The sequence below is a fragment of the Engystomops pustulosus genome, chromosome 5 (genome assembly GCF_040894005.1).
Source record: "Engystomops pustulosus chromosome 5, aEngPut4.maternal, whole genome shotgun sequence".
In the NCBI taxonomy this organism is placed as follows: domain Eukaryota; kingdom Metazoa; phylum Chordata; class Amphibia; order Anura; family Leptodactylidae; genus Engystomops; species Engystomops pustulosus.
The window spans coordinates 144780838-144799918 of record NC_092415.1 but is presented as its reverse complement, the minus strand read 5'-3'; the positions used below and the strand labels follow the sequence as shown (position 1 = coordinate 144799918).

Here is a 19081-nt window from a genome sequence, read left to right as displayed (position 1 = left end):
CTATAACTTAATTTATATACTGTAATGTGATTTTTGTTTAGACACTAAAGAATTTCTTGTGATTTTTTTACACTAAGTATTTGGTGTGATGAAAGGTAAACAATGAATACCATTCAGTGTCTGTTCTTTTCCAATAAAGGGTATAACACTATCCATAGGAAATAACATTAGTAGCTGTTAACACCCAGCACCACTGCTGATCACCTCCGTGCAGCAGAACCCATCCAGCTGCTTCGCTGGACAGATCAAAAAGCAGAAGATTCCAGTTATGTAGCAACCGGACAACAAAACTGCAGGTGTAATTAATAAATGTGAATGGGAGCAGCACCTGCAGTTTTGTCAATAGCACTGCTGTGTGTTAATAACTAAATAAGATTTTTGAATTTGGGGGGGGAGGGGGTCACTTCCTTTGTGTACTTTTCATAAGCTAAAACAAATACTGTCAGCTCCTTAGTGGCAGGCGTAGTTTTCATTCAAAGTCTAATCGCTTATAGCAAGTGTAACCTGTCGTCTTTGCTAGTCTAATAAAGCCCACAGAAATCTGTTACATTGGCAATGAAAAGCAAATATGTCCTACAAATGGTCATCTTCTATCAGATGGATATTTTTGCATCATATAGTTCTTTAAGGAAAATTTTATACACTTGAGCCCCATGGCAGCAAGTAAAATCTTCTATTAGAAATTGACACACAAGATTTAAACGATACCCATACTGTACATTTATAGGAAGAATGCAGCAGAGTGCATTTAGGGATCAAGACGGGTGACTCGTGATAACACACACATATTGATGATTTTCTTTTTCCTAGACTATGTTTGAAGATGTAAGTGGCTTTGGGGCTTGGCATCGGCGTTGGTGTGTACTATCTGGTTATTGCATCTCATACTGGACCTATCCAGATGATGAAAAAAGAAAGGTTAGTGTCTAAAATGACTCTTTACCGAACAAAAAAAAAAAAAAAAACACCCAATACTAACTGGTGGTAATAAGTATGGTACACCTGGGCCACCACTGTTTCCATGTGTTGGTCTATATTATACAGTAAGTGAAGAGATGCAGGTTTCTGCCCTGGATTGTCAAGTTGTCAGAGTATATTTCCTGTGGCTTTTAACAAACTTATTTTTTTGTAAGTGGATATTTCTATTACAAAAGTGCACGTCATGAGTGCAGGAGCAGGCAGGTAGGTTTGCCTCCTTGCTTGAATATTGTTTGATGTCCCATAGAAGTGAAGGAGGACACAGCACAGATACTTCTTTACTCACTGTATCCATGACAACTATAGCAGAAGGCCATAAAGGGATTGCCAGAAATACGTAAAGGGGTTGTCCAGTTACTATTTGTATAGTTACACAATTTTCCAATATACTTTTATGTATCATTTCCTTATGGATTACTGGATCTCTGCTTCCAGTCCTTTACCATGTGACACAGGTGCACGGCTCATCATAATACACAGCTCTGATACCTTGTGCACCCGTGTGACATCACATGACCACTGGTGGATATTTATTCACTAGGAGTAAACAATGAAGCTTCCTATAGAATGACAGCAAGCATAACATCTAGAAAGATTAACTATATTAGAAAATTGTAGAACTGCTGTTAATGAGAATCCTCCTCCCCCGTTTAAAGCTAGAGTGTTTTTTGCTATGCTCATTTATTTATTTATTTTTGTGCTCCGTAGAATCCTATTGGAAGAATAAATCTTGCAAACTGCACAAGCAAAAGAATTGAGCCAGCCAATCGAGAATTCTGTGCAAGGCCCAATACCTTTGAGTTAATTACAGTGCGTCCACAAAGAGAAGGTGACAGAGAAACCCTGGTCAGCCAGTGCAGGGACACGCTCTGTGTCACCAAGTAAGTAGAAAGCACTGTATACTTCTTCTGTTATGTACATATCTTTTTAGTGATACCAGATTTGTGCCCAGAATGTAATGTTATCTCTCTCCATTTATTAATGGGCGGCAAGCAATAAGGAAACCGATCATTTTAAGAGGATATTGGAAATCGATTATTAAAAATTAGAAAGTGAATACTGACTTCATTCTTTAGGGCAATTTTTTTAAGCGACATTCCTTTTCCCATCTTGTATGATTTGCTTATTAATGTATGTTGTGGTTTATCCAGGAATTGGCTATCGGCAGACACCAAGGAAGAACGGAATCTTTGGATGCAAAAATTGAACCAAGTGCTTCTGGATCTGCGCATGTGGCAGCCTGATGCCTGCTATAGGCCACCAAACAAGTCTTAGAGAAGTGTTGATGTTTACTGAAAGTGCCATTTATTGTGCAGCGCTTTCTCTCCTGTGTGTTGTACTTTTCTGCAGCCATACAAATATAAGTGACTCCACTAGCGGAACATTTTCCCTCAAACTCCAGCAAAGACATACTATTTATTTTTTTCTATTAACCTCTTTGATAACGCTTGGACCACTTTTTTGTAGAAAATGTCACGAGTGGCAGCTTGGCTATAAAATATAAACCTCAGGTGAATAGAGCTTATGTTCTTTCATTGTTTTTAGTCTTTTTTTATTTTATTGGGCTGATAATGGGAATGTGCCTTTTGGGAGAGCTTTAACTGTCTTCAATATTATGTGCAATATAAAACCCAGTGTTGGGGCCTTGATGAGCTCAGTTTTAATATATTTTTTTTTTTGCTTTCAAAATTTTGCTGCCCTGTTGATGCATAAGTAGATCATATACTGCCTTGGGCAGTTTTTAACCCTTTTGAACCCTACTTTTTGTTTCCTCATTTTCTTTGTTTATATTTTATGAAACACGGTACTGGGATTCCATATAGGTGTATATCATAATCAAATTGAGCTTGTTATCATTTCTTAATATGTCGTACCGATTTGTTTGTTTTCTACAGAGCTTTGGCATCATCGGGCAATAAATGCCAAGATTGATTTAATGATATATTTTTGTCTTTCCATGTTGGCTCAACAAAGAGAAATTGTAAGCCATGGAGCTAAAGGAACAAATGGGATCTGCAGTATTTTAATGATTTTACAAAGCTGCTATATTGCCAGCTGTGTGCATTACTAGCTAGATATTTCACTCTTCTAGGGAGGAGGTGTTTGGGAAAACACTTTGAGAACATTGCTTTATTTGGAAGGCCTGCAGTAGAGATCGGAGAGCTGTTTAACCAGTGATTCATGTACTGAGATAAGTTACACACTGCAAAAGCAAAGGGCAAGCTGCCAGTTTATGAGAATATAGTGGCAATGTGACCTCACTGATACTTCATGAGGAAGATTCGCAGAAAATTGCAATTTGGCTCATTAGCTCTTAGTCTGAGAGTCACAACCGAGTAGCTGGAGGTTGCTAGTTTAATGTCACAATATTCCTGAATTGGAAGCAACATTTGCACATCAAAAGTAACCTAGAATTCATATACGTTGTGAAACAATAAAGCTATGGGCAAAAAAAGTTGAGAATTTTAGCTTTTTATATATATAAAAATGTTCTCCGTCACTTTCTTGGTGAAAAAGTTGGGTATTCATATTTGATCACTATTTTGTTTACTCTTGAATTGTTAGTCATGTTAAATTTCTTCCATTACCAGTTATATATTTCTGCTTTGTATTACCGCACGGATGAACACTAACAGCTTTTCTGAGATTCTTTCCTCCACATACACATTTCTATGTGTTGTCTGTTTTTTTTTCTGTGTATCTGCCACACTAAGTTTTGTATGTCTTTTTATCCTAAAATGTAAAAAGATGTATGGGACTCTATCAATACAAAATAAAATTTGTATATATGTATTAAGCAATGTATACTGTTCTTCTTGTGTTCAGTACGTGACCTATATTTATAGAAACATCTTTTGTTTCCAATAGCAACCGATCACAGTTTCATTTTTAAATCTGAGAACAGCCCTTTTAATCAACCTACAAGCAAAGTTAAAAATAAATAAATAAATAAAACCTCTTGCAGTGCTATTTATAAGGCACTTCCTAAATATTTTAAATATAGTCCCTCTCATGTTCCCCCAGCCTCCGAACATGCAGTCCTATGTAAATGCACTCCTCGTGTCCCTCCGGTCCCAAATAAATTTAAATCAAATGCAGTACTGTTCGGCCTCACAGATCTTCTGACTTGCGCACTGCTCCAGTCCAGTTTCTCACTCACCATTGCTTCTCTTCTCCATAAACTGACCTTTCTGCACAGATATCTGCGGCTTTTCTTCTCTTTGATGATGGCCCCAGCCCCTCCATAAAATAAAATCTATAAGCAACCAACTACAGTCAAACCTAGTGATGATCCCACGACCTGCCCATGCAGTTGCAGGACAAATGATCAGAGAGCAGCCATCTTGTGTCCTTTACCTGGGAAAGAGCCACAGGTTGAATTAAAGGGCCAGTAGCGTTTTAATTCTTCATTATTGTGTATGTCCACAGCAATTTTCTGCTAAGGGGAGAGCAATTTTATATGGATTACATGTTAGTTTTAATTTGAATGACCCACCTGATTATTAATTATGCTTATTCCTTGAATACCCCTTTTAAAGCAAACCTGTTTTAAGAAATTTGCCTAATAAACCACTAACCATATGCTGCTGAGCAGCTTCTAGATTATGTTTATTTCTTGATCTGGTGTGATGGCATCATCCAGAAAATCCACTTTGAAGTGGTATGTAAATTGGTTTCTTGAACTAAAGGAGGTGGAGAGTTTAACACTAAAGTCAAGCTTTCTCTGCCTTAGAACACCCCTTCACTGTAATCGAAGGTCCTGCATCGAGGGTCATCATTGATAAGATCTCCTGAAGTCCAGGCATGATGTCAATCACAAGAGAGGAGGTGTTCAAAGTCAGGGAGAGCTCGACTTCAATGTTAAACTCTTCACCTCCATGACTCTATACATCTAACTTCAAAATTGATTTTCTGGATGATGTCACCAAGCTGGGTCATGAAAGAAACATGACCTAGAAGCAGTTCAACTGCTTGACATCAAAACGGTAGTGATTTATTTGGCCAATTTTTGATTACAGGTTCCCTTTAGGTAGCAGTCAGTCAGAACTAACTTATGATCCTTACACAATAAATGCGAATTGATGACAAAATCCCTCAGTGAGTCCCTTTCTCCTCCAGGCAGCTTTGAGACAACTACAAACTTGCTCACAAACACTGTAAAGATGAGTTGTTGGAAAGTGAAGCTAAAAAATCCCATAATGACCTAAGCAAGGTTACCCCTTGTGTCCAGACACTGGATTGCCGATTGCTGCAAAGCTTGTTTATAAGTTTGAACAATTCGGTGCACTTTGACACATTCAAAGCAGATCTGTCAAAATTCTGGCTATACAATCCAACAAAGCACCAAATTTACAATCCGATTTGAGCCTCTAAATAAATTCTGCTGTAATAAAAGCTGTAGTGGTCTGCAGGGTGCAGGTTCCAGTTTTTTCCTGGTATTGAACGGGATCTTGATCTCTAAACACTATTCTATACCATCCTTCTTCATCCTTTTCCATCCCTGAGTAAGCAATTTTTTTTTTCCTTAACCTGACAACTCAAGGACTTATTTTACTGTTGAGTTAAAGATCTTTAAAAATTTTTATTTCACAGTATAATTTTGGTTTCAGTATAATATATTGCGCTACAAACCTTACAAGTGGACGTCTTAAATTTCCTTAATATTTCACACCTAACAAACCAATCATAGTTGGAAAATGAGATTCCTTCAGGTTTAATTACCTAGTCATATTAAACATTTACCGTGGTCATTTTAGCTCTACTCACTGTAAGCTTGAAGCTCAGAATGACTGCAGAAACAACCGTATCAGCTCTTAACTGATCTGTAATTTCGGCAAGGTTTTGATATTTGCTGAACTTGTCCTGCTAGCAAGCCGTTTAAATGTCTCTAAAGGTTAACACTCAAGTCTTAATCTTTCAGCTTTCTTGTATCACACGGCTTAGAATGGAAAAACGTGTCCTGATTTTAAGTTAGCAATTTTCTGCAGCAAACGTTACTATATGCTGAGAATTTTTATTGGGGATTTCAACCGCTGCAATTCAAAGATTGAAAGCCAGAGTGGCCCCCTAAAAAGAATACATAAAAATGTTACACTTTATTTGCTAGAGGAGAGGGAACCATTTCAGGACACATGGGACCTCATAGTCCTCATGCACAAGTGTATAAAAAAGGGCTGCAAACTGGGCCAGGTTTGTGGTTTCTGGTTTTCAGCCAGGTGGAAATTTGGAAAGGTGAGCCCTGTTCACTCCTCCCGTCTTCATAGGAAGCTGTAGCTGCTCACCACACCATGGCCATGCACAGTAGACCTCAATGGCAGCCCTGAGTAGCTGCTTTTGATATAAATGATACTGAATGAAAACCTCAATACATTGTATTTGTAATATTGTTCTGAGTTTCTCTGAAAATAGGCAGTGGCATGATTTTTCAGTGTGGTGCTGAAATATAAATCCTATCCCAAAAAATACAAACTGCTATATCTTCTCAATCATGGGACCAATAAACCGTTCTGGTGTCATTTTAAAGAGAAGAATCTCTCATTTAAGGATAGATTGTTTCTAGTGTAATATTCATATACAACTCCCACCTTTGACATTAATTTTAACAGTGAATATCTCTAACTGTGGCATGTAGAAATATGTTAAAGGGGAGATTGTCCTCTTTATAAATATACCAGAACTTTGTTAATAGGTGCCACAGTTCAGAAGATATCACAATTTGAATTCTGCCCCCTCCAGTAATTGTTCTATAGGTTGCTTGGAGAAGGAGGGAGTTGTTGGGAAGAGGGTGCCAGTGTAATCCACTACATGGACAAGGGAAGCTTGTACAAAGAAAGTGCCCATGATGGTCATTGGGTCCAATAATTCTAATGGCAATAGAGTTAGAAATTAACAATGGAATTCATTATGGAACGTTATGCTGATGTCTCAAAAGATGATGATGTGATTATATTTTAACAAATTTAAAAAAAAAGTTGGTCAAAAAATAAATGTGGATTCTTAGTCATAAATAAAATAAGACATCCCCAGAAAATAAGCCCTAAGGCCCCTTCCACACTAGCGAGTGTGATGCGATGAACTCGCATCACACTCGCAACGCAAGCTGCCGGGAACGCACGGCCCGAACGCTGCACCGCGGGAGTGAACTGACATGCTGAGTTCACTCCCGCGGTGCAGCGTTCGGGCCGTGCGTTCCCGGCAGCTTGCGTTGCGAGTGTGATGCGAGTTCATCGCATCACACTCGCTAGTGTGGAAGGGGCCTAACCCACAGAACAAAAAAATATATAAACCTTATCACTGGAGCCAAGACCAAATATTATCCCCCTCAAATTGTTATTTTACAACCTCCATAATACCTCCATTACAACCTCCATTGTAGATCCAGATAAAAACTTTTTTTTTGCCCCAGTGACAATGTGAGGTTAAACATTTTTTCTGTAGTGGGACCAAGGATTATCAATAAAACTTCATTACAGACACCTTACAGATCATTGCAGCCTGGGACTATAGTAAAGTATTCAGAAAGCTGCACTATGGGTTGTCTGTAAGTCAGGTGTCCTTAAGTAGGGGACCGCCTGTACAAAGAATAATATTACTACCGTATATACCGGCGTATAAGACGACTTTTGAAGACAGAAAAATCTTCTGTCTAGTCTGGGGTCGTCTTATACGCCGGTAATCCCGACCGCCCACCGTGTATTCACGGCGGCGGTCGGGTCCCGGTGCATGGAGAGGGCTCACGGGCTGAGCCCTCTCCATAGCCGGTAAGTGGGTGTTTTCACAGCGATAGCGGCGCATACTCACCCTCGATGTCTACTCACCCTCGATTCTGGCCCCGATGTCTGCGAGGCTCGTCTTCAGTCTTCCGCGCCGTCTTCTTTCTTCTGCTGGGCGCCGCCATGTCTTTCCCCGGGGCGGCGCCTAGTATGACGTCAGCAGCGGCGCGTCATACTAGGCGCCTGCCAGTGAAGATCAATGGTGGCGCCCAGCAGAAGAAAGAAGACGGCGCGGACATCGGGGGAGCAGCGCAGCACATCGGGGCCACCGGAGGGTGAGTATATAAGTTTTTTTTTTTTTTTTAATGCTGGGCTGGGCTGTGCTGTATACTACTGGGGGCTGTGCTGTATACTACTGGGGGCTGTGCTGTAATGGTAATGTTGTTGTTGTATGCCTTATGTTTATGAGCGACAGTTTTCCTGCTGTATATACCTGCATGTCATAAGAATTTACATTAAAAAAAGGACCGTGTTAAATTCAAATCTGTTTTTTTTTTAAATTTTTACCGGTGTTTTGTATGCGTTGGAAAAGGGGTAGTCTTATACGGCGAATATATCTTAAACTCTATATTTTAAACAGGAAAGTAGGGGGGTCGTCTTATACACCAGGTCGTCTTATACGCCGGAATATACGGTAATTAAACCGCTCTACAGGACCAAAATAATGCAGCCACACCATAATGACCAATCCTGAATAAAACTCAATAAACAAAAGGAACTAAAACACAATAAATGATGACCAATTATATAAATAACATTTGTCCAAATAAATGCTTGCAGTATATTTCAATGTGATATCCTACATCTTTCCTTCATTTTGGTCAACAATATTATAGTCTTTATATTATCCGCTTTAGTATGATGGTAGGTATAAGTATATAATGAAGATTCTTCTCAATGAGACACAGAATTTCATGATCATTTCTCGCAGTTGTGATGAATTAGGCCCCTTCCACACTTGCGTTGCAGATCACGTTAGAGTCTGATCAGGGTGCGATCAGAGTTTGGTCAGTGAAAAACGCGCATTTTGCATCAAAGTGCAATCAGTTTTCAGTCAGAGTTTGTTCAGTGTCTCAGTTTTTCATGTGCGTTTTCAATGCAATTTCAATGCGTTTTTCACGCGCAGGTAATGCGCGTGAAAGGACTCAGGACTGAGCTCTATCTTTTCTATGGCAATCGATGCGTGAAAAACGCAAATGTTTCTCCCCCTGGGATCGCACAGGGCCAGAGGAGGAATGACATGCACACTGCGCATTTGCAAGTTTTTAGACAAGACCGCGGGAGGACGGGTAGAAGACCAAGAACAAGGAGGCAGGGCCGGTAGCAGCTCCACCCTGGTATGGAGGCTGGGGTTACCTGATGAGGCGGCCAGGAGGGAGGATGTATGGCTGACTACTGCCCCCTGACTGGTTACTGTCCACATATATTTTTCATTATAAAGGTAGCGTTGGACAGAACACATATGCAGAAACCATAAAAAAGCACATATAACTTGTATTTGGTGATTTATAAGCGATTTGCTGGGTGACAGATTCCCTTTAAAGACAAAGATACAATTACAGGTATTACAGTATGATACGGTGTTGGCTTTTTTTCTGACTTTTTCCAAAAGAAAAAACTGTTCAAGAGAAAGCCGACTGGAAAAGCCAAAAAAAGGATATACCTGTGGTGTCATGTGCACTTATTTTCCTTACTAGCCGCTTCTATATGGATGTTGAATAAAGTGGAATCCCACTGCCATCATTTGTGTTACATGTTCAAACAATAATTTATATTTCTTGAATTCTGTTTTATCACAAAACTTTATTTTTACAAAGTACACCGTGAATAGCAGTAAAATGAATAAAAATCTATCCTTAATCAATCCTTAGTGTCCACCTTGATCTCCAAATATTTTTACAATTTCTTCATTGAAAGGGTTCTGCTTTCCAAAAATATCAGGCTGTTTTTGTAATAACTCCTCCCATATTACTTCTGCTCCAATAGCTGATGCAATCTAGAAGAAAACAGAAGGTGATTTTAAAAATGCATTGTTAGCATTTTGTGTTATTTCAGTAGTTTATAATAGTGGGGAGGGTTGAGGGGGCTGGATGAGGCTGCTGCAGCTGATTTAACTCACAATCTATTGAAAAGAATTGAATGGCTTCCAACGTGAATGTATGATATTATAAATAAATATAACCATGATAAAAAGGGGTGTGGATTTTGGTTAGGGGTGGGGTCACATATAAAGAGACATGTTTAACTGAGCTAATCAGCTCACTGCTGGGAGCCAACTGTCTTTGGCTCTTTGTACCAGATTGGTCTTGTACAAACCCATCACTATCCTGAACCAAGAAAGTATAAACACCTCCGTATGCATCATTTTCTGCATTACCACTGTAACAAAATGCATTTTAGAGAACACAAAGGTTAACTGTTTTTAACCTATGGGTTTGTTCATTGAGGGGGTAGGTCTTATCCAAGTGAATGTAATCAGTACAGAAATACAGACCTGTCAGTACCGGCAGTACCACACACTCTCTTGTCCAAATGTTGTATGGTTCTCTAATCAAAGCCATCCACATGCGGAATGTGATGGTGCTATATAAATAAGGATTTATTATTATTAAAGTGATCTGTCCCTTTCGCACAATGTAGCCATGTACCACAAGCATTAATGGTGATGCTTTGTCTAGAAAAGTTGATAAACTTACGGCCATGATCCTCCACCTCCAGGACCAAAATGTTTCCTCTATGGGTATATTTCCCATTTTACTACATTATGTTCCTACTTCATTTTCTAGCTCTCATTTGAATGGCATCTTTCTGATTCCACCCCTTCCTCCTATCTATCTCTTCACATTTTCCTTACACTATGTAGAACCAGCCTATTGTGAATGTCATTTCTTTTATATTAATTTGTATATATTTTGATATACCTTTTTTATTTGATTAACACTTTGGGGGGCATCTATCATGGAGTCTATGCAAGTTTTCTGAATGTGGATAGGGCCCAATTAGTTTTGTGGTAAAAACCCAATACGTAAATAGTCTCAGACAAGGCAATTTCAGAAACTTAAAGCAAAGTAACCATTTGATTTGATGCATTATGAAGCAAACATACCTTGAGAATGCTGTAGCTACACTGATGCAGAAGCTTATCTTGGTTAATCTCTGTGCTGAGTGGTTTTGCTTATAAAACAGATATAACATTATGATAATAAAGCTCTGCCGCTTCTATGGCTGGTTCAGCCCTTCTTGAAGCAGGAGAGGTTCTCTCTGCAGGAGAGGATGATGCAATCAGTTTCTCCCTGCCAAACAGAATAATCAATTGCCGCACCATCCCCCAGCTGCTGTGTATGATTAGCTCAGGTTGATTAGTGCTTGACTAGTCATGCTTTACTTAGCAGCCATTTGTAATTCCAAGCTCCCGTGTGTAATGTGTTTATCTTGGGAGCCATGCTGTCCCAGCTTTCCCAAGGTCCTGAATGTTATAATAGTTTTTTTCAGCAAAACCACTCAGCTCAGGGATTAACCAAGATAAGATCCTGCTCAATAAAAGTGGCCTAATGTACTGCTAGCGTGAATATTAAAACTTATCGTTTATTTAAATAAAAGTTCAAAGAAAAAAAAGTGCTTGTGACTTGTGTTATACAATTGGCTGGTTCAAGCAGCAGCGTTTTTTATTTAGTAAATTATTTTTATTCCATCCCCTTATAAAAATTGCTGGACCATTATACAAGCTCTTATACCTCTTTTGTCGCCCCCCTCATCCCCATAGACTGTAAGCACTTGCGAGCAGAACCCTCACTATTGTTTCTCATGACTATTTTTACTCTGTAATGTCTTATTTCATTTGTATGTTTCCCAGAATCTGTAAAGCGCTACAGAATTTGATGGTATAAATAAAGATTATTATTATAGATTATTAAAAACGTAGCTTAACTCCTCTCTGCCTGCCCGCTGACTTTAGACATAAGCGGGCACAGGTCCAGAGTCTGCGGCAACGTTTTTAGGAATCAAAGCTGGTATTGCCGCTGGCTCTATAGACTTGCCAGTCACATGACACTCCGGGTCTAATGAGACCCAGTACAGTTCTGATCAACATCACCAGTCACAGGTGGTCGTTTCCTGTTCCTCTTAAAAAAAACTGTGAAAATATCCCACAGGGGTCTTTTATGACCTCATGGGGACATATAAAGAAAAAAAAATAAAATAAAATAATAATAATAATAAAATTATATATATACATATACACACACAAAAAAAATATGAATACATTTCCCCATATAATTAAAAAAAAAAACCTCACTTCACTAAAAAAAACATTGCCATAGTCGTCCCATTTGCCCGAGACTATACATATTACATATCAAAACTACCGAAACAAAATAGGGAATTCATTAATAATGTTTATTTTGAGTTGATTTGAAAATTTTAAAAAATATGTACTATAAAATTACAAAAAAAGCCTTTTTTCCACTTAACCCCATATAAAAATTTTTAAAAAATCCTTAAACTTTTAACATTTTAACTAGCACTATGTGTCCCTAAGAAAACACATCAAACAATTATAAGGTAGCATGCAAAAAAATTCCTTTAAATCCCTTAAAAGCCCTTAAATTGCCATGTACGAAAATTCACTAAAAATGTCCGGTCACTAGAGCCTTTACAGGCGCGTCACTAAGGGGGTTAAGGGAGACTTATACAATATTTAACAGCGGATTAATGTTTTTTCACCTTGGCAGGTTCCTACAGGTATTAATTATATCTAATGTATGTAGGAACATGAATCCACTGTGAAATATTGTTTGGTTCTCCCTCATAAGTGAGCATCAAATCATCATATCAAGAAAAACACAAACTATGTTTTTGGTTTATGGTTCAGCACAAGCCACAATCATTTATTTTTCTTTCAACTTCTGATTTCAGCCAATTAATGTTAATGTTTGCATCATGAAAAATTATACATTTTTCCATGTCACTTTCTGTATCGATTCCTCATGGTTTTCTAGATCTCTGCTTGCTGTTATTCTATAGAAAGCTTCTATGTTTACTTCCAGTGGACAGAAATCTGACCATGGTCGCACAGGTGTGCAGCTGGTTAGTATCATAGAGAGTAATCAGTGCTGTGTGATATAACGAGCCGTGCACCTGTGTGACCATGGTCAAATTTCTGTCCACTGGAAATAAATAATGAAGCTTTCAATAGAAGGACAGCAAGCAGAGATCTAGAAAACCGTGAGGAATTGATACAGAAAGTATATTTAAAAATTGTATAACTTTTCATTATACAAATAATAACATTTATTTGCTGAAATGGAAAACCCCTTTAAGTTTTAATTATCACACCAGCAAAAACCTACTAACATTTACCTAGTAATGATGCCATAGAGTGGATATGAAAATGTAACAAGTAACAACTGTATCTAAGGAATGTAAAAAATGTTATTTAGAATTAGACTCTCAGTCAATAAAAACACTAATTAGAAATATCAAGGACAAATTACAACTGATATTGACTGGACTGTTACTGAAAGTAAACAGCAAGAACATTTCCCCGAAGCATCAATATGAATACCTTACTTGGAATAACATGCTTTCATGTAAAAGAACAAGTACATAGTTGCTGTCTGTTTTAATCTTGGGATTCCTGAGAGATTATGTGCATTTATGCCAGTTTAGAAATTTGGAAGAAAAGGAAAACATTGAAAACCATAATGTTTTTGCTGGAAACGAATGACGCTGATGCATAGGCTAAGTCTATTAATGCAGTTACCTAATATTTGTGATTGTGATAACAGGCACATGAATTACACATTTTTTGTAAGATGACAACCAATTTTTTTTATACTTTCTATATTCTTACAGAGAATCCAATGAAAGTACTACATTTATGACTTAATGAAGACTATTTTCACACAGTAGGTTCCAATACCTGATTGGGATGAAATCCATCTATTGGTTCCATCAGCTCCCACGGCTGTCCTCCCAAGCTTTTCCATTTTGCAATCACTGATTTAAAAAAAAAAAAAAAAAAAAAAAAAAAAGCTGAATGATAATATATTACCAAATGAAGTAAACAGTTCCCCAAATATTTCTTAATTATAAATTCACTTTTGTAGCGTCTAGGAAATGGATTGGTCTACTTGTGGAGGTGTTGTGGCCTCTTCATTGTATTGATTCATGGTTACACAGAGAGATCAAACCCTGCTGGTCAAATACCTATGGCCTATATCTCAAGAACAGGCCATCAGTAAAATCCACAGAGAACTTATTAAAGTAGATCTCCAGCCACTTTAACCTATAATCAATTATTACAACTGATGGCACCGAGTCATAGTCGCTCTGTGCACTTATATCTTCACGTATAACTTGCATAACTTCAGCTATAGCATGTACTTCAGGTTATACCTCACTTACTTCTCACTGTAAGTATTTTATATTTAGAGTGTAATCATATCATTAAAAAAAGTAATTTTTTTTTTCGTTTTAAGGAGATTTACCAGGTGTGTATTTCTCTGTGTAAATAAATCCATATGTTAAAGATAGATCAAAAGATAAACTACAGATATTGCTAGAAAAGACTGTGTTGAGTTAAAGCTTATAATATTTTTATGCCTGAATTCTCGCAGTATTTTCATCATTAATAGCTTAGAAACTTTATTAAAAAATATATTTACCAGGGCAATGGTAATTATCAACTCTTAGGTGCAAAGTGATTTTCCATCTTCCCTAAGATGGTGAACATTGCACTATTATTAATAATGTTCAGAACATTTTTATCAAACTGTGTTATCCTTTATACTTCCTGTTATAAGTTATACTTAAAGAACACATACCGCAAGCAATACGCAGGAAGAAGATTAAGTTATAAGAAAAAAGATCCATTTGTAAGGGAAATACTGCAAGACATTAGTTTGATTAAAGATATTTATGTACATGAACCCAGCAGGCAGAGATGGGTGGAAATGACTGTAAAACAAAGCTTATTGCACTTCAAAGTGATACAAGAGGACAGGAATACATTCCGCCTCTATGAAATATTTAAATTCCAGTTCCGTCCCATTAAGTCAGACTTGATGCATCCACTTATAGACAATTGGATAAGGGAATGGAGCATGCAAAAGCATTTAACTTTGTTCTCTTTCATAGAACCACATAATATAACCCCGGCTTTTCATGCAAATGTAGAAGTCTTATGGGTAAACGTAAACAAGCTCTTTTTGTACAAGAAATGCCTTATGGCAAGGGGACATGGAGTGGCTGGAATGAGATACGGCATCTCTCCTAAATATTTCTAAGCCAGGGACCTGGCGAGATAATTCCCAGGAACATGAGATAGTAATGAATCTTTACCTGTGAAATAAAAGCTGAACATTTTATTAAAGCACAAATAGAGAATATGAAAAATGATGAGGATATGTTCCGCACTTCTTTATGATGAATTGAAAAGTTTATAATGGGGTCTGTGGGGTTTCCCCATGGGCTATCTATTATGTTACTGGATGCAGGACTGTTATTGGCTGTTATACTCAAAGGAAATCTACCATCAAAATCAAGTATGATAAAGTAGAGGCACTTACTCCTAGATCCAGATATTGTGACTGTGGTAGTCTTTATTTTAAAATTATGCTAATTAACCCCAAAGGTCTCTGGGGGCATTACCAGAACCCCTCTGTGCTGCAGGTTTCACAGGCTGTTACACTGTTCATTAGAACTTCCCCCTCCAACTGTGTGCTGACGCTTTTGACTTGCAGAACTTGCATTGCACTCTGACCCATTGTAATCAATGGGTTTTTTCACACTTGCATTCTTTTTCAAGCACACATGAGCTTTTTTTAAGGCGCTTTTAAATCTCGACTTGCTTTACTTTTGCAGGTCACGCACTTGAAAAACACACCATACAAGTCTATGGAGATGCATCAAAAACGCATTGCACTCTGAGACAGATGCAAGTGTAATGCAAGTGCAATGGGTTTTTCATGAATCAATTGCCATAGAAAAGATAGAGCGGAGTCCTTTTCACGTGCGTCATCTGCGCATGAAAAATACGCTGGAAATGCATTGAAAACACCAAAAAATAGCTTGTGAAATACTGAGACAATAAACAAACTCTGAAAACTGATTTCTGATGCAAAATATCAGTTTTTCACTGACCAAACCCTGATCGCATCCTAATCAGACTCTGACATGATCTGCAACGCAAGTGTGGAAGGGGCCTTACTCTGCTGCTTTGAGATTACAACATAGGCTCCCTTCCCTCCGGGAAGTGCTGAGGGAGCAGAGGGGGAAACAGTAAAACAGCCTGTGAAGCTACAGCACAGGCACAGTTACAGGGGCTCTTATAACACCCCCTAGAGCCCTTAAGACTCATTAGCATAATTGTAAACATTAATTTTAATAGGAAGACATCTACATAAGTTACTAATCTGTTCCTTTTGGAGTATATATGCTGGTTTGGCTTTAATTCTGCAGCATGTCATTAAGGAGGCTGTCTTACATGGTAACCAAAAGAGGCAATGCTCTGGAACATATTTGCATATTTCCCAGAATCCCCCAGTGGAGCCTGAATAGCGTTAAGTCTCTACATGACTGCAAAACAGCCTTAATTGGCTTTTAATTGGTCCTCTTTTTAAGGAGAGCTCTTGCTTCCCGATCCCAGTGAAGAGATCTCACACACCAGTGCACCAGAGGTTCCAAGTCCAGCTACAATCCTGGAACATAAATGCTTTTCCACAGCTGCTAATAATGTATGATTACAGGCACTACCCATGATTACAGGTTGCTACCCAAACCCTGAGGTTTGATTCCCTTTAAACACACATGCATAATTTGTAGCCCCAGAGGATCCCTTCTGTGGTTTCCATGAGACGGGGGATAGCCATAACAAATTTAGGACATTGAATAAAGTTCCACGAAAGGCACACTGCAGTTTCTTGTAGGCCTCAGACCTGTAGAATACCAGGTTCCAGGAAGGAATCCAACACAGGATTGTGTCATTAAATAATGCTACTGCCCCTGCTCCTGCAAAGCCATTGACTGCACAAACTGGAATAAGTCCATTCACAGTGCAAGATGGGTTTTGTGGGTAATAATTGCAAATGAATTTGAGAGCATAAATGGGGCACCAATGAGGGGGCTTTTAGGAAATTATTGATGTAGGGGGTTCACTATTAATTTGTTAAACACAATAGGGGGGCTCTAATACTACACAGTGAACACTATAAATGTGGGGCTAAAGACAGCAACAGTTTGAGGAGCACATAAACAGAGTAAGGAAATGTAAAAAATATTTACATATATATACATGTATTAAAAAAATGGATAGAAAATGTTACATAACTGCCCTCTTATAATGCCCCTATTGCCCAAAGACCACCCTATTTATAATATCCCTTTCCTATTGTGTGCAAGTCATGTAATAGAGTGCAGTTCCTTTGCCCTCCTCTACCCTACCCAGCTTATCAGGCCTAGGTGGGGTTACATTTATATGTGAATATTGGTTTGTATGCATTCTTCTTCCCCTTATGAATTACCGATGTTATTTATCAGGTCATTCATTAATGTTACAGTCAGTACAAGCAACAAGTGTTACCTTTCTGATAAAGATTTTCAAAGTAACCAAGTCCAAAATTGTTGAACTTTGCAGAAGTTGATATTTCCCGGAGAACATTGGACAGCTGCTCAGCTCTCTAAGATTGATAGTAAAACAACATTATCCATAATGAACATAATAATAACATTATTTCAAAGGTTAGATAGGATTTTGGTTGCAAAGATGTATTATTAATAATATGCCTTCTTAAAGGACATCTACTGCCATGTACCAAATGGAAACCAAGCACACTTACATACTGGTGTGTGCTCCCTCGGACAGGCTTTATGCAAATGAGCGTGAGGGGCTCCAGGCTCCATTAACATCTATGGAACCTGGAACCTCTCAGGATCATTTGCATGATTAAAAGCTAGATTAAAAAAGATTTTTTGTAAAAGACAGGGAATAAGAAACTAAAAGACGATCAAAGATGCTGCCAGAGGGGGACAAACACTAGCATGTAAGTGTGCTTGGTGTACAATACTTCATCCTGGTGATAGATGTCCCTTAATAACAAGTCTGAATTGGGAAACCCTACTTCGTAGACGGGTTATTCACATAAACTGAGTCATCTAATGAATTATGACCATTACAACAACTCTATTCATTATAGCAGAAATAGATACAAACAGTATACATTCTGTAAAGCATGACACCTACCTCAGTGGTTAGGTTGCGAAGAGTTTCATTCTTGGTCATCCAGCCTTCACAAGGATTACTCTATAATTAGAGCAGTATAGGGAATAATTTCAAATAAAAGTAGTCGAGGGAGAATTCAAAGCAAACAAATCAATGAGACATGAAAGATAGAGGCTGTAGATGTCAATGCTTTTTACTTTTCATGGAGACACCAGAGCTGGTATAATTTATTGCAGTTTTTCACCAAAATGCACCTTTACTAGCAAATCAATACAGAATATAGAAAATCTTCAGCTTCAGTTATTTAAACTGTAGAAAAACATTACGTTGTACATCTGTAGAGTTTTGCTGGCGTCTGCATTGCTATAATTCCTTCTAATTCCAGTCTAACTTCTCTTTTGCGATTTCATAGTAATCTTTTATTTTGAATCAAAGCTTTACATTTTTACCTTCATACAAGTCAGGAAGCCGTAGAATTGTTCATATGTGATGTCCTTATTTAATTGCCCTGTTAGAGGTAAAATATTACATTGCAATCCATCAATCATAGAAACAGAAAATGAAATCTATCACACCAGAGCATGAACAAAAATCACAGAGCCACATAGTGCCGCTAATGTAGCTCTCATAAAACCTCTATGAGAGCTGATCTTGTGAATTCTCAATTGTGGCATGAGCTTATTTCCCTGAAATAATAGAAGTAGCAGAACAATGAGGCATGGATTGACATTATGCAGGTATGCTGCTACTTTGGCACTTATCAGAGTGGTCCCTAAGTCTTAAAGTGCTTTGCGGGTGCTCCTTCATGTTTTGGCCTTGTTCTCTCTACTGCAATTCCCATGTTCCCCAGCAGTGCACTCTGAGAGTCACCACTTATTAATCTTCTGGCTAGCTCTAGCACTCCCACTGCCAGCATCAGTTCTACAGTATACAACTGAGTTTTCACATCACAAAAAGCCCTTGATGCTACCTCCCTCATCAGCCTTCACACTGTATAATGTCCCCCTCTGTGGCCCCTTCCTGTAGCTCCCGCAGCTTCATACTCCCCTTTGTGACTACATTACTATTTAATATCCCCTTAGTGCTTACACTTAAAGGAAACCTACCACTT

The 19081-nt window shown here is 38.2% G+C and overlaps 2 protein-coding genes across 7 annotated transcripts in view; one reads left to right on the top strand and one right to left on the bottom strand.

Moving 5' to 3' along the window:
- Positions 1-3775, top strand: part of ANLN (anillin, actin binding protein) — a 32797-nt gene extending 29022 nt beyond the window's left edge. For both annotated transcript variants that reach the window (XM_072153310.1, XM_072153311.1), the window contains 3 exons: positions 811-918; positions 1687-1859; positions 2130-3775. In XM_072153310.1, coding sequence (XP_072009411.1) covers positions 811-918; positions 1687-1859; positions 2130-2253 — 405 coding nt within the window. In that variant the 3' untranslated portion in view covers positions 2254-3775. The remainder of the gene's footprint in view (positions 1-810; positions 919-1686; positions 1860-2129) is intronic.
- Positions 3776-9534: 5759 nt separating this feature from the next.
- Positions 9535-19081, bottom strand: part of AOAH (acyloxyacyl hydrolase) — a 95851-nt gene continuing 86304 nt past the window's right edge. For all 5 annotated transcript variants that reach the window (XM_072153309.1, XM_072153308.1, XM_072153306.1 and 2 more), the window contains 5 exons: positions 18420-18478; positions 17992-18051; positions 17332-17428; positions 13672-13748; positions 9535-9747 (listed from right to left, as the gene is read on the bottom strand). In XM_072153309.1, coding sequence (XP_072009410.1) covers positions 9619-9747; positions 13672-13748; positions 17332-17428; positions 17992-18051; positions 18420-18478 — 422 coding nt within the window. In that variant the 3' untranslated portion in view covers positions 9535-9618. The remainder of the gene's footprint in view (positions 9748-13671; positions 13749-17331; positions 17429-17991; positions 18052-18419; positions 18479-19081) is intronic.